This window comes from Carassius auratus, unplaced genomic scaffold, assembly GCF_003368295.1.
Source record: "Carassius auratus strain Wakin unplaced genomic scaffold, ASM336829v1 scaf_tig00034588, whole genome shotgun sequence".
NCBI lineage: Eukaryota > Metazoa > Chordata > Actinopteri > Cypriniformes > Cyprinidae > Carassius > Carassius auratus.
Window position 1 is genome coordinate 1 of NW_020526164.1, and position 15241 is coordinate 15241.

At 38.2% G+C, this 15241-nt stretch overlaps 1 protein-coding gene and 1 long non-coding RNA gene across 2 annotated transcripts; both read right to left on the minus strand.

The window, feature by feature from the left end:
- Positions 1-207: 207 nt before the first annotated feature.
- On the minus strand, positions 208-1831 carry LOC113081546 (uncharacterized). The gene is made up of 3 exons (XR_003282248.1): positions 1601-1831; positions 1118-1210; positions 208-230 (listed from the first exon to the last, which is right to left on the minus strand). It is a non-coding gene; the product is annotated as an uncharacterized LOC113081546 (long non-coding RNA).
- Positions 1832-2498: 667 nt separating this feature from the next.
- Positions 2499-13754, minus strand: LOC113081547 (latent-transforming growth factor beta-binding protein 1-like). Its single transcript, XM_026253634.1, has 9 exons — positions 13628-13754; positions 11957-12076; positions 11711-11833; positions 11257-11379; positions 11026-11151; positions 10513-10640; positions 8740-8812; positions 4243-4383; positions 2499-2557 (listed from the first exon to the last, which is right to left on the minus strand). The coding sequence occupies exons 1-9, from the start codon at positions 13752-13754 to the stop codon at positions 2499-2501; spliced, it is 1020 nt and encodes a 339-aa protein (XP_026109419.1).
- Positions 13755-15241: the final 1487 nt, after the last annotated feature.

The window sequence follows — 15241 nt, forward strand, 5'->3', positions numbered from 1 at the left end:
AATTATGTTTTCATCATCATGTTACTTTAAACATGTTAGACTTTCTTTCTTTTTTGAAACACAAAAGAAATTGCATGCAAATTGTGATTTTGGACCTTACCAACACACTGCAGTTTGCTCTCATCATAGTAGAGTCCGGTCTTGCAGTAACACTCATACCCACCATGGGTGTTGAGACAAAAGCCATCTTTGCAGATCTCATTTTCAAAAAAGTTTGCATTCATCTGCGTCTGCAAATCAACATACATCAACACATTTCCATTATTTCATCATTGAACAAACTAAACCCTGGGCAACACCTACTGTACATATCAGAACGCATCTGGATGGGTTACTCTGGTTAGTGTTCTTATTTGGGGATCTGCTACATTGAGAAATGTCATTTGAGTGGAGTCTGACAGGGAGGAAATATCCTTACCATCCATAAGCATTCAATTAAAACGTATGCCGACACATACACACATCCCAACCACATCGCATTCACTCGTGCTGCCACCAGCCAAAGAGAAACCACACTCTCGCTGCATTCATAAATTAAATCAGTGCATCAGACTGGCCCTGTGACTGAGGTTTCCCCACACTGGGAAGCAGGCTGCTGAGTGTGTGTGTGAGTGTGTGTGTTTCAGCATATGTAGGTCAGATGCTAAGCGATGTGTCTGCGGCTGCCTCCACACATTACAAAAACGGGGGTAAAAGTGCAAGGAATATTAATGCTCAAATAATATGTGTTCCTGTAGCTCAATTGGTAGAGCATTGACTTATCAAGCGCAAGGTTGGGGGTTCGATTCCCCGGGAACACATGATAGGTAAAAATTGATAGCCTGAATGCACTGTAAGTCGCTTTGGATAAAAGCATCTGCTAAATGCATACATTTAATTTAAATAAAATGCACAAAAGCATATGTAAACAACCAGACATTAAAGAGACAGTTCAACCAAAAATGAACTCAATGTCAGAATTTTTTTTCTGTACAATGACAGTAATTGGGGTCCGGTGTTGTTTTGGACCCCACTGACCTTCTCAGTGTTCCACAGAGGTCAGTCAGTCATTCAGTTTTTTTTTAACAACAGACAAATGTTGAATTATCCATTTAAAAGTACACAGACAAACACATACCTTTGAATATTTCTGCTAAGCTGGTTGTAGGAATCAAAGGATCCACAGGAGGAATGTAACCGCGGCCTGCTGGACACATCTGTATGAACTGATCTGCATAAAACAGTGTCAGTAGTCAATACAGGAAACTGTCTGCTGTATTTATTTTAAGAATGGTGATTATTAGAAATATGTAAAGTTGTAGATAGGTTTGTAGGTTAGGCTTTTTGTAAAATAATGCAAGCAAACAGGATGCAATTTCTGCCGCCTCAGTCTGTGAACCTGAGCTCGAAACTCTGTATAGATTTCTCCCTTACAGACATAAACAATATATCTATAGAGTGTGAAATGTCTACTTTCTAATGGAAAACAAATTCTCAGATTATGTAATCCATATGAAACATGCATACAGGCGGACCACTACTGTGTCACCGACTTCATCTCTTAAACCGAAAACAAAGAAAGCACTAGTTTATAAAATTAATCAAATGTTAATGCAGTCACCTTACTGCTTTGCTATGTTAAATAGTGAAGATCTTGAGTTTCATTAAAGGGTGTGTCTGTGGCAGCATGACAAAGCATGACAAAGCTACAAAATGCTGCTTGTAGCTTTGATTTGGGCTTAGCCTTTTAAGTTCCACGACATAAGTGGTAAAATAAGAAAAACTATGTTCTACTTCCAGTTTACCTAAAATTAACCCGGTAAATTAATTTGCTGCAAAGAATCACTTTAAAACAGTGATCCTCAAATCTGGCTCGCGAGATCCAGTTTCCTGCAGAGTTTAGCTCCGACTCTAATTAAACACACCTGCCTGTGATTTTCTAATGATCCTGAAGACACTGATTAGCAAACTCCATGCGTGTTTGATTAGGGTTAGAGCTAAACTTGGCAGGAAAGTGGATCTCGCGAGCCAGATTTGAGGATCACTGCTTTAAAAGAATGAATAATTCCTCAAGTTCAACTCACTGACTCGATGCATGTGGCCAAAATAGTTCCTTCTTTCAGTTGAAAATTTGGGCCTATCTTTTCTGATTTCACTACCACTTTATTTTTTCAAAAAGTCTTAAATGGGGAAAATTCTATTCTGCTTGAAGTTTAAAAGTAATAGTTTACCTAAAATGAACCAGGTCAACTGATTCACTGCAAAGAATCACCTCAAAAGGATGATTAATTCACTATCCTCAGTTCAACACTCTTGACTGAATGATCCATGTTGTCTTAATCTCTATACAAAGTGTTCTTCTCGTTCTTTGTACTGCACTTTTAAATTGCCGTTGTGAGTGATGTAACTGAATACCTTGTTCCTGGTATGGGGCAGGGGATGGACTCGCAGTTGTCCCCCAGCCGGCTCCTAGTGTACAAGCAGCACTCCTCTTTAGTCATGCCGCTTGCCAGCACTTATCACACCAGGTTCTCATCATTCAAGTTGAAGTAACACTCTTTCCTCTCCACAGGTGTGACTGTGAGGTACAACCACAACAACACAACACATAAGTCAGACTGGTTGTTTCATCCTCTTAAAATATTCAGCTATGAAATTTCAATCATGGTTTATCACAATGCAACAAAACACACAGAACTGGGAGGGAAACAAAAACAATGAATAATGTAATTTTCACTGCAATACAGTAATCCACAAAAGAAGAACACACTAAAAAACAAGGTCAAGAACGCAGCAGAAACTGTGCATGACATCAAGAGAGCAGTTTTTACAGTTCAGCCCTCGACTTTTCAGTTACTGAGTGCTCCTTTCTTATTATTTCCATATAATTCATAGTCCAAACTATTGTGATTCTAGTTTAATGGTGTTCTAACTGCTGTCCTTATATGTTAAAAATATATGTGATTTACAGCGAAGTTAAGAGATATCAGGCTCTTCTCGTAAAACAAAAAAATAATGTTTGAAACAGTTTTATGAGGGGAGGAGGATTAGGTGGGTGGATCTGAACAAAAGTTCTTAACCAAAAGCACTGGCCAAGATCTAAGAAAATGCTTCCTGTTACTTGATCTTCCAGGCACAGCTGGTGTACAACACACACACACACACACCACACACACACACAACCAATCAACATTGTTCTTTTATTTCCCAGTTCACACCATGGTCTTCAGCACTAGAGGAACAAATTGATTCCAATCCAGCCAGCCCAATCCCTTAAACCTTAAGATATTTTCAAATTTTGTACATCTAACACGCCTTATGTATAGTGGTAAACAAAACCTGTCCCAGATCAGATAACTTAAAAAAAAAAAAAAAAAAAAAAAATTTGCTGCCTGCATGACAGTGAACTGGAGCTTGTAAATTGTATTTGGTGCTCATTTTTTATTAGATTTTTTTTTGCTACTTCCTGATTGGCATAAATAACTGTATGTTGCTAAAACATCATTGCATCATGCGCAGTGGATAAGACGAAATGCCATTGGTCGGAGAGACCTGGGTTTCAATCCACTGGTTGACACCCATGTATTCCTGAGCAAGACACTTAACCTCTAGTTGCTCCAGAGGCGTACGACCTCTGACATATATAGCAATTGTAAGTCGCTTTGGATAAAAGTGTCAGCTAAATGAATAAATGTAATACTCTAATGAGAGTTAGTAAACCTATATAGATAGTAGAATGTCTAAAGTGGACTATTGAAACCCAGCAATAAAACTAAATATCACAATTCCATTCAGGAAATCTTCAAGAGTTGTCTAGACTAAAAGCAATTATCTCATTCTGATAGGTCTTCTTGTATATCTCTGTACGTTTTTTTTTTTTTTTTTTTTATCTTAGCGTGGGAGCTTCTTTTTGGCCCATGGTGCTTTGGTCCCTCTGTAATCCTCAGACTGAATCTCATTTCTCTCCTGCCAGATCGTTTACAACCCCCATTCATCACGCCTTGCATCCCTCTGTTCTAACCAGAACTGGACCCTCTTGACATGAAGTTACTGTCCTGTTGCACTAAAGGATCTCCTAGGCTGAGATTAAAATGTGAAGAATCATTTCGTAGGAGGAGGACCGGGGTCATCTGTCCAGATAAAAAGGTAATCTGTGGCATAATACGCCTTGTAGGTTGAGTTAGGGCACTGTTTGTGGGATCTATGTAGAATAATAAATTGGTCGATCACATTGTGGTGGTTAACAGTAGGCTACAACATTACCTGGTGGTCTAGAGAAGCATTTGGCAGACATCGAATCAAATTCTTGCATCTCGTCAGGACATAAACACAGGAAGGTGCCTTCACGATTCTCACAGGTGGCCTCACCACACACATTACTGAGCAGCTCACACTCGTTCACATCTGCAGGCAAGAAAACGTGTTTTATTATTGAACTGAAGATACAATCTGAACTGCAGAAGTTTATTTTGTGTCGGATGAGATCATTTGTCAAGTCACCTTTATCTATACAGTGCCTTATACAACACAGATTGTTTCAAAGCAGCTTTTATAAGGATAAACAGGAGAATTATTCAATGATGCAAACAGAGATCAATTCTGATGTAAAGCGGCTCTAAAAAGAAGTCATTGTTTAGCTTAGGTCAGTTCAGTGTTGATTCAGTTCTTCAGTTCAGCTCATCATTTATCATAGTAGTTCAGTTTAAGGCTGGAACACAGTACACAACTTTTAAAATCAGATTTTTTTTTTAAAACACTAGGCATCATACACTTACTGATTTTGTAATAGTCAGAGGAAAACTGGCCATCATAACATTAAACGACTGAAGGTCATACACAACCACACTTTAAAGTTGTTCCAATCACAACATACTCATGCAGAAATGTGCGCCTTGTTGCTAGGAGATGTGTGACAAATGAAAACAACGTGTTCTAAATTAAACATGTTTGATATTCTAAGACTAGATGGAATCATAGTCTGAAGCTTAAAAATGTGGAGTCTGTGACCATCATACAATAGACAGTTTTCTATGAAATCGGTCAACTCTAATTTGCAAATTGGCTCTGACTGTCGGCAACTAGCATCAACTTCTCCAGACAGTAAGTCAGTGGAAATCATGGGAAAAGTTGTGTAGTGTATTCATTGTAAAGCATATCAGGTCAAAAGAATGATTTATTCATTTTCTTGAGTTCAATTCACTCACTTCAGAGGAAAGTGGTTGAGATAACAGCTCATTGGATTGGAAGATCAGTGAACTACTTTTGATCTGTTCCTCACAAAAAGGTACCATATGGCTTTTAAAGATTTGAAAAAGATAGCACACGAGTTGTACGGACTACAAGAATGATACTTATTAAATATTTTAATAATAATAATTTTAAAAGAACAAAAATCGCATGTAATCACAAAAAGTAAGAAAGACTACGGAAACATGAGGGACACCAGATTTCTGACCAGACTTTTTACAACCAAAGACTTACATGAACTCATGAACTCTGAAGCTTGTGAAACATTGGTCATTATCTAGGAATAGTTTATCATTTCTAAAGCTTTTGTCCTGATTGGTTCAGAGCCTTCTGCAGCATTTTCATTACATTTCCTTATCAAAACGATGGCTTTTGGGAACCTTATGGAACAATAACAAACTGTGTGCACAGCTGACTTCAGTAAATAAAACAGCCCCATTTTTCTACCGACTGTCTCTGACAGCTTAAATTTATTACGACCGAAGTAGCACTGTAATGCAAGTGTCTACTTCCTGCAGCAAGGCTCTCTCTTCCTTTCTACTGTTCTTTCCCTTTTATTCGGTGCTTCACACATCTGTGGCTCTCATTCTCCTTTTATCAATATCTCAGAGCACCAGATACAAAAGGATGCAATAAATCAACTTGTATGGAGAACATTTATGTGCAATAGACTCTGATTTCTTTAATGGAGCCATCTTGAAAGACGCACACACATACACACACCAGACCCTCACAGTGATGGTGGGCCAGCTCGTCAATGAGCCTTGACGTGTTAAACAGTCATCTGGAGTCAGCAACAATGTGGGTGCTGCACCACTAGGGAATGATAAAAAGTTGAAAATGGACGTCAGTGCCAGATGAACAATTTAAAAGACAGATACAACCTCATAAGAACTGATACATACTACTGGTTTTTCCATGCACTCCAGATTAGAGTAGGGTTTGACGGGAACATTTTCTACACCGGAAAGGGTTTTTTCTTTTTATGTAGGTGTTTTATACAGCGTCACATTAAAAGACATTATACTCTTAACTGTGAGTTTGGAGTGTGAATTAAATGTGATCAGTTAAGACTTATTTTGTCCATCTTTCTTTTATATCGTCACTGATGGCTAAACTCAGAAGCAAAACATTCATAGTGTATTTTTGATTCAGAATCAATCTTATGAGCTGGATCTTTACATGATTCACTCAGAAAGACTCACAAACACACAGATCACCTGTTTAAATCAGTCTGACTGTCAGAGCGGCTAAACAATCAACATGTGACACACTCACTGAACGGTAATCTTTTACTAATCCAATATTAATCAGTTTCATGTACTTAAGGTTCATGAACTTTGAATCATGGTCTTGAGCTCCTGTATTTATAGCGCGTCAATCTAAGCATCAATCCCCAGGGAACGTATAAACTGATAGGTTTAATTATTCAAAACATTCAAAGTAAATGTATTTATATGTGTTTGTGTGTGGGGAGAAGAAAAACACTCTTTATTACGATTATAAAGAATTCTGTCGACAAAGTGATAAGTAATTTACTTTTTCTAAGCAACAAATGAAACCAAGAAATTGATTCAGTCTTCCATAATGCTTTTGTGTTTTTTTCCAAGTGCACAGGGAGTTAGGATGTTAGGATGTATAAAGAAAAATGTATTGTGGCTGGAATCTTGTTGTGCAGCATTCCATTAGGCCTGAGATCTTTGAAAAGAAAGAGTGTAGACAGAAACTGAGGAGGGAGATGGAAGAATAGATAAGGGTAGAAAGAGAAAGAGAGAGTAGTGGGATGAAAAACAGGAATGCATGGTCTGCGTGTTTTCACATTTGTGTGTATTTATGTGTATCACTACTGGAAACGATGGAGGTTGTTTGTGGCCAGTTACATAAGCCGGCAAGACAAACAAAACCCTGTTCAGAAACAGTATGAGAGAGAGAGAGATAGAGAGAGAGAGAGAGTGTGTGTGTGTGTGTTTAAGATTGAATGTGTTTGCTTTTAGTGTATGTATGAAAATTCTCTCCTCGATTCAAACCAGAAGAAAAATAGGCCTATACTGTATATAGGGGCAATATAAATTTAATAATGTAATATAATGGTAGGTTTTCTTTTTGAAAGAAATTAACTATTTTATTCAGCAAGGATGGATTAAATTAAGCAAATGTGACCGTAAAGACAATTCAAAAAATAAAAATAAAAATCGGTTTACACAAAATATTAAGCTGCACAACTGTTTTAAACCTTAATAGAACCTTTACCATAAAATAAATATTTCTTTAAGCATCAAATCCTCATAGTAGAATGATTTCTGAAAGATCACGTGACACTGAAGACCGGTCTAATGACTGCTGAAAATTCAGCTACAATTTTATAATTGTTATTTAGATTTCAACAAAAATGTTTTATACGTTAAATAAATGTGGGATAATTAAATGAATTGAAATAAATTGTATTTAATGATCATATGATTTATGATTATTCATAAAATAATTTTGCACAGTCGTACCACCAATCCCTACACATATAATAAAAATGAAACTTCCTCTGTCTCTGCTCTTACTCTTTTTCAAAAGGTGGGCTGCACCACAACACAATGTTTTTTTAAAAAAGCCAGCAACCCCAGACCTCTAAACACCAGGCCACATAAAACCATGAGGCTCCATCACTTGAATAGGACTTGACTCTGTGTCAGTGTATTCATGTGTCTATGAGTGTATGTGGGGCCACTGATGGGTTTGACGCCGGTCACTGTTTTAAACATTACCAGGGTCTGTGCCATCCACCCTCAGACTGGAAGAAACTAAACACTCACATCAATCATGGCTCTAGCAAAGTGCCTGCCATCTTTTTAAGCTGTCTGAGAGGAAGTGGCAAAAATCTCAAAGAGTGCTCGCCTCGGTTTCGAATCCAGCTGTGGTTTACCTGCCTGTCAGAATTTTTGTCTCAAAGTAGACAAATCAAGATTAGACTTCTTATGATGGCACTAAATACTTTTTAAAAATCTTTACACCTGAAGAAATGAATTGCATTTTGACAAATATGTTTAAAATGATGTACCCTTGACTGAGATGAAGACTTCATGGTTCAAATGAGAAACAAAATGTTTTATTCTACAGTGTTAGACGGATCACAAAAAAAAGGACAAAAATGTACTCCACACAACTTGTGTTAAGTCATGCATTAGCGTTCTGTGAGGAACAGACCACAATTTAAGTCTATTACGCATTATTATTTGCTGAAAATCATTCCTTCCTTTCTCGTACTACATTGGGTTTGATTGCAAAAAGTTTTGGAAAGTGAAAAATATTTATATTTGTGTTTGAGGGGGAAAAAGGTGAGTGCTGTAAATAATGACATTTATTTTTGGATTAACTCTTTAACTAGAAGCATCGACAATACCTCCGTTGTCAGGTTAAAGTTCGGTTTCTATTAATGATAATTCATTGAATATCATCAATTTTTAGTCTATTTTTTAAATTGTGGAATGAAAATAACAGAAACTAGGAAGGGGAAATACGTACCCACACAGCCCTGCCCATCCTGAGAGTCCTTGAATCCAGGGTAGCACTGGCAACTGAAGGAGCCTATTGTATTCTGACAAACACCTTGACTTCCACAGGTATTCTCATTCAGAGAACACTCATCCACATCTAAAACGAGAGAGGGAGACAATACAGAAAACTGTATTATTCTCCGAAAAGAAATGTTAGAGCTCTTTGAGTGCTAATCTGGGCAGAGATGAATGGATAACAAAGAACAAAAAAAAAAACTAAAAAAAAAAAATCACATACACTACTTTTTAAAAGTTTTTTTTACACTCTTGAAAGAAGTATCTTATGTTCATGAAGGCTGCATTTATTTGATCAAAAATACAGTGAAAACAGCAATACTGTGAATTATTACTATACATAAAATATCTGTTTTCTATTTGAATATGCTTTATTATTGATTTTATTTCTGTGATGGCAAAGATGAATTTTCAGCAGACATTGCACCAGTCTTCAGTGTCACGAGCCTTCAGAAATAATTCTAATATGCTGATTTGCTTATCATCAATGCTGAAAACAGTTGTGCTGGCAGTTTTGTTTCCCCCCAGGCTTTCTTTGATGAATAGAAAGTTCAACAGAACTGCATTTGTTTGATATAGAAATCCTTTTTAACATTAAAATGTATTTACTGTCACTTTTGAGCAATTAAATGCATTCCTCTGATTCAAAGTATTAATTTTAAAAGAACAACAACAACAACAACAACAACAACAACAAAAACCTTACTGATCCCAAATTTGCCAAACAGTAGGGTATATGAACAAAACAGTACCTGAATGTAGATATGAAGATAAAACGAGTATGAGTATGTCTGATCAGAAACATAATTGCAGTCTGCAGTGTTAATTAGAAAATGTTTAAACCACAAGAGACAAAGAAACAACTCTGATGAGAACCAGAATATGGAGATGTGCAGTACAACAATGTGAGCTGGGTGGAGCTGAGGTGGTGACCTCCCGGTTGAAAGCTGGTGCATGTGGGCACTCACCGATGCAGACGCTGTGTTCGCCTCGGGGAAAGGCCAGGTGGACAGGCACCTCACATCGGTAAGAGCCCGGTGTGTTGTGACATGCCCAAACCCCACAAATAAATGTCCCCAAGTCAGCACACTCATCAATATCTGACAGACAGCACAACCGACCAATCAGCACACTAACCAGTCAACAAAGAGTTCTTGTTGGAGGAGTGATGAAAACCGAATTGTTTTGGATTCTAGTTTTTACCCTGGCATGTCTGATTGGTTGGCTCCAGACGGTAGCGCCCACTTCACAATGGCAATATGTATGAGCCCTCTGTATTTGAACAGGTACCATTTACACATCTGCTGCCATCCACACATTCATCTACATCTGAAAGAGCCAGGGCACACACAAACACACTGATTTGGAGTAGGTCCATTTTATGTAATATGTTTTCTTTGTCTAGACATTCAGCTCAAATGCTTCCTTCTCCCCATTTTTACTGCTGGACGGGGCATTTTAAAACAACTCTGGCACCTCACTGGGCCCCAAGAGCACATACACACATCCCAACCAGAGGAAAAATAACATTGGCTCGTATGTAAAACCCATTAGACACACAATCCTTTTCTTTCTTTCACTCTTTTCGTGCTGCCAAAGACTGGGGCTTCAGTAAAGGCAACAGATTCATTTTGCATAAAACATCAGATAAATATCAACACAGCACTCTGAGAATCAGGACAAACCACAGCAGGATGCGTCTATGAGAGAATGTGTGTGTACGTACCCTCACAGCCTGGTGAATCCCTGGTGGACACAAAGCCGGCATCACACTCGCACAGGAACGAACCCTCTGTGTCAGACACTTTCCATTGGGGACGCACATTTGTGTCTCATCCTCACACTCATCAACATCTACAAGATTCGAGGGATGAAATCAGTAACAGTATTCCAAGCAGTGTGCTGCGAAGTTTGGTTTAAGATGATCACCCAGAATGGCCAAGCTGGACTAGCTAGTCTCCTAGCAAGTTGGACTTTAGCTGGACTTCAGCTGGTTTTCTCTTCTTATCAGCTGAAAAGTCCCCAAAAAATATCCTAAAACCAATCAACTGAGCAGCTAAATGCTGGGTTTCTTTCAGCAGGACTCTGAAAGAATCCAGGTGCATTAAGAACACAGAAAATCTCACAAAAGGCACATTATACATACTACATACTGTAGAAACGGTAAGAGTTGTATGATAGTATGCTATTCTAGAACACAGCCCCTGTATGTATGTGTTTGTAAGCTGAATTGTCTCACCATGGCAGCTGGTGCCGTTGACTTGTCTATATCCCTGTGGGCAGTTGCACTGGTAAGATCCCAAGATATTGACGCACTGTCCCACACTATCACAGGTCTGAGGTAACTCCAAACACTCATCCACATCTGCAAACAGCAGAATATTTCAAACTGCAGACAGAATCAATCCCAGGTGCCTTTAATATGAATACACGATTACACATACAGTAACACACATATGCACGCTCGTACCGTTACATTGGTCTCCTGTGGATGACAATATAAAGCCAGGCTCACAGTTGCAGATAAATGACCCCTCTGTATTCTGACAGTGACCTTGGATGCACACGCTGTCATCCTGGCATTCGTCGATATCTGACATGCACACACAAAATTCCAGTTTGCTCACTTGCATTTTATGATTTTGTTTAACCTGTTTGTTTAACAATCCCAGTGATTAAATTCACAATGCTTTCATAACTCACACCAAAAGCCATGCTTTGCAAGAGGCTGAGCAATTTACAAACCTAATTAAACTAATCGTAAAAACAAAATAACAAAACACAAAATGAAAATAAAAAGACAAAGATAAAATAAATAAATCACTTAAAAGTTGGAGAGGCTTATCTGTCATTGTTAGACGGGATCGAGACCAAAGAAATATTTGAAAAATACCAAAAGCTGCTGAACTTTGAATGGAGAGTACCTATGCAGGCCTTGCTGTCAAGAGTGAGCAAGAACCCTTCATCACACGTGCAAATGAAATAGCCCTCCCGATTGAAGCACTGACCATGAGCGCATACTTCTTCATCCAAACACTCATTTATATCTGCACAGAGAAGGTCACGCACAAAATACATCTGAAGACGGGTCACATTTATAAAGCCCACCTCATTTTTCTAAAAAGCAGCTGTGCTAAACACATATCATTGTATATATATGGGCTCCTTACCAACACATTGGCCATTTCTCCCTTCAAACCCCTCCGGACAAGGAGAACACATGAAAGAGCCCAGAGTGTTATAGCAGAGACCGGACGGACACACTCTCCCATCCTGACATTCATCGGTATCTACATAGACACAAGCAGGAAATGAACATACTGATTCAAAATCAAATTTGAATTCATGATATCCATGCAGCAGTGTACTTGTGCAGCTGCGAAGGTTTGATTAGGGGGGTCTGTTGTAATGGATAGGTGTTATTGCTGCCCCACTGTGAGGAGAACAGGAAACAAACGATTTGTGCAAGAAAGTTTGGTGCAAGAAAGCTACTTTTGTTCTCCATCTCCATCTTTTGTTCCGCTACATCTTATTAATGAAGTTACACAAAGAAAAGCATCTTAACTGTGAAACCATTCCGATAGCGATGCCATGATGTGTGATGGCAAAATGCCTTTTTTCTTCTACATGTGCAACCATCCATTTGCCTTAATAACTGCTTCCAAGGGCTGCCTAAGAGACTTCATCTCTGCACTGAATGGATGTGTTAGAGCAGTTAGTGTGAAAACACATCACCTAATCACATCCACAACAGATTTTTAAAGAGCTTTACATTAAAGCAGACAGCTGTATTTACAATGACATATTTTCAACACTTAAAACAACGTTCTTTGACTTACAAGGTCACGTATTGAGGTTTAAGCTCCCATAACAAATTTCCAACCTATCTAGAACTAGAATTCAATAACCACGAATTTACAAAGAAGCCTGGAGGCTGTAGTTTGGCGGTGTTATGGGCACACTGATGTGCTCAAATGAAAGATGTAGATGTGAATCTGGCTTGTGATTGCATTTCTGCTTATAAAAAGTGGTCTTCAGGCATAATCAAAGAGTAAAATCAATCTCCTAGATCAAAAATAAATAATTTCTGTCTCATAGACTGGGCTTGAGCAAACAAACAACTGCATTAAAGAGCTGACGCTCCCCATTCCACAGCAGTTTAACAAATTCCCAATTGCGGCATTAAGGTGGAATACATTCCTAAATGTGTAACTGTTGTGAAACTTAAAGAAACCAGTTAACCAGAGAAACCCATGTGCTGGCCGTATCAGTTTAAATGGATGTTAATGAGTAACTCTGGGCAGAAGTTTCCGGATATCTGGATTTCCTAATATGAGAAGACGTGTTTTCCAAGTACCATGAACATTTCCTCATCTGCAGCAGTGCTGAGGTATTTGGGTGACTCGGTTGAGGGTACGATAATAGCTCTCTTCTTCCTCCACAAACCTCAAAGTGTGTCACTGGGAGGTGGATTCTACCTTGTCTGCAAACCCTGAAAACCAGCTAATGACACACACACAGGATGTGTTTGGAGTTGAGAAAGAGACAGAGCTGTGCCTGTATTTAGACAAACACATTGCGGTTCAAGACCAAAAGTAGACTTCATGTGAGTGTTGATCTGTCTGGAACAAAATAAGAGCCAAGAAAGTGGACAGGTAATGGCTCCAAATGGACCATGTTCTTCTTTTCTAACATGCCCACAAAATAAATCATTGATAATAAAAGATTCTTAAAAGAAAGAGCTAAAGAAATTGAATAGGAAATATATGTACCAGTCAAACATGAACCCTACTCTGTTAGTTTTGTGCATATGAGTTTATATGGGACAGTCTTGTAATTACCGGAGCAGCTGGTGCCCTTCTCTTTAGGCATGAAGCCAGGCTCACACGCACACAGGAATCCGCCTGGAGTGTTCTGACAGTGACCATTAGCACATAAACTTGGACTCTCTGCACACTCGTTCGACATCTGCCAAAAATAATCATCAGTTTATTAATGGATTTGTCTTTACAGGACGTATAAGACACAAATTCCAATTTGAATCCAGTGTTTTCATAGCATATAATTTCCCGAGATACCATTTTCTGGATTTAGAAGCATAGAAGTCTTATAGATATTAAGGCATAGATTAAAAATGGTGTCTAAAAATGAAGTGAAAATTTGTAAAATTGTATATAAATGGTCATTTTTTTTAATTATTACTTTATTTCTACATAGAAACAAACACTGTAATCACTAAATGTTTGGTTATGCTATTTTGATTGTTAGATCCTTAGACCTTATCAGACGTCGTTGCCAAGCGTCCAGCGGCAACAAGTAAACACAGCTCCGTTTCACACTGAACAAACTTACACTGGAGCAGGTTTCATAACCCCAGGTAAAAAGCAGTGCTAACACCACCTTTAAACTTGGTTAAACCTTGGTTAAAAGTGGTGTGTAGAATGATGATAACCCGGGGTTAAGCACACTGTGAAATGCTGTAATGTGGGTTTTCATTTAAGTTTTCATCCCTTTTCAAGGTTCCTTGTCACACAAACTCTTCCCATTTAGTCAATGACTATCAAATGTATGTATAATGGATTTATGGATGCATTACATAAGCAAAACAGCCGCTGTACTGAATGAGCAGAGACATTCTTGGTAATGGTAATTTGTTTGAAAAGCTCAAAGTGAGTGTTTAGCCACATTGAAAAAAACCTACACATTTGTGGATTAATGCTTTATTAGAGATGCGAACCGTTTAAAACGTTTCAGTTCGATTTGGTGAACTGAATGATTCGTTCGCGAACCGGATATCCAGACTGCTTTGATTTGAACTCTCTCTCTCACAACAGACACGGAAGAGAAGACAATGCTGAATAAGTCGTCGTTTTTTGCTATTTTTGGACCAAAATGTATTTTCGATGCTTCAAAAAATTCCAACGGACCCTCTGATGTCACATGGGCTACTTTGATGATGTTTTTCTTACCTTTCTGGACATGGACAGCATACCGTACACACAGCTTCAATGGAGAGACTGAGAGCTCTCGGACTAAATCTAAAATATCTTAAACTGTGTTCCGAAGATAAAAGGAGGCCTTACATGTTTGGAACAGCATAAGGGTGAGTTATTAATGACATAATTTTCATTTTTGGGCGAACTAACCCTTTAAATGCGCAATTGTCGGCTGCGCAACCACGTGCGAGAATTGTGTTAGGCAGAATAAGCATGTGCAATTAAAAACTGAGGTCCTGCTTTTTGGCTTTCTCATGAGTTATACGCCTGTATTTTATGCTTTAGTAAAATGAAATTCAATTCAATATATAGGCTACAAGACATTACACAGGTACTCTAGGTCCTGATAGTCAATACAAATGGAATGCTATTAGCCTATTAGAGGTGCATAGATACATTTTAAAATCTAGATTAATATCACTGTAATCTTGGAATTAATCTAGATTAAAATGTATCATT

Bases quoted from the DNA above. Each gene is read 5' to 3' on its own strand.
- LOC113081547 (XM_026253634.1), bottom strand. From the start codon at position 13,754: ATGTCGAACGAGTGTGCAGAGAGTCCAAGTTTATGTGCTAATGGTCAC. The intron at 11,834-11,956 runs GTAAGGAGCCCA...TTCTCTGTGCAG, and splicing joins GAGAAATGGCCAATGTGTTG to ATATAAATGAGTGTTTGGAT. The intron at 11,380-11,710 runs GTACTCTCCATT...TGTGCATGTCAG, and splicing joins TGACAGCAAGGCCTGCATAG to ATATCGACGAATGCCAGGAT.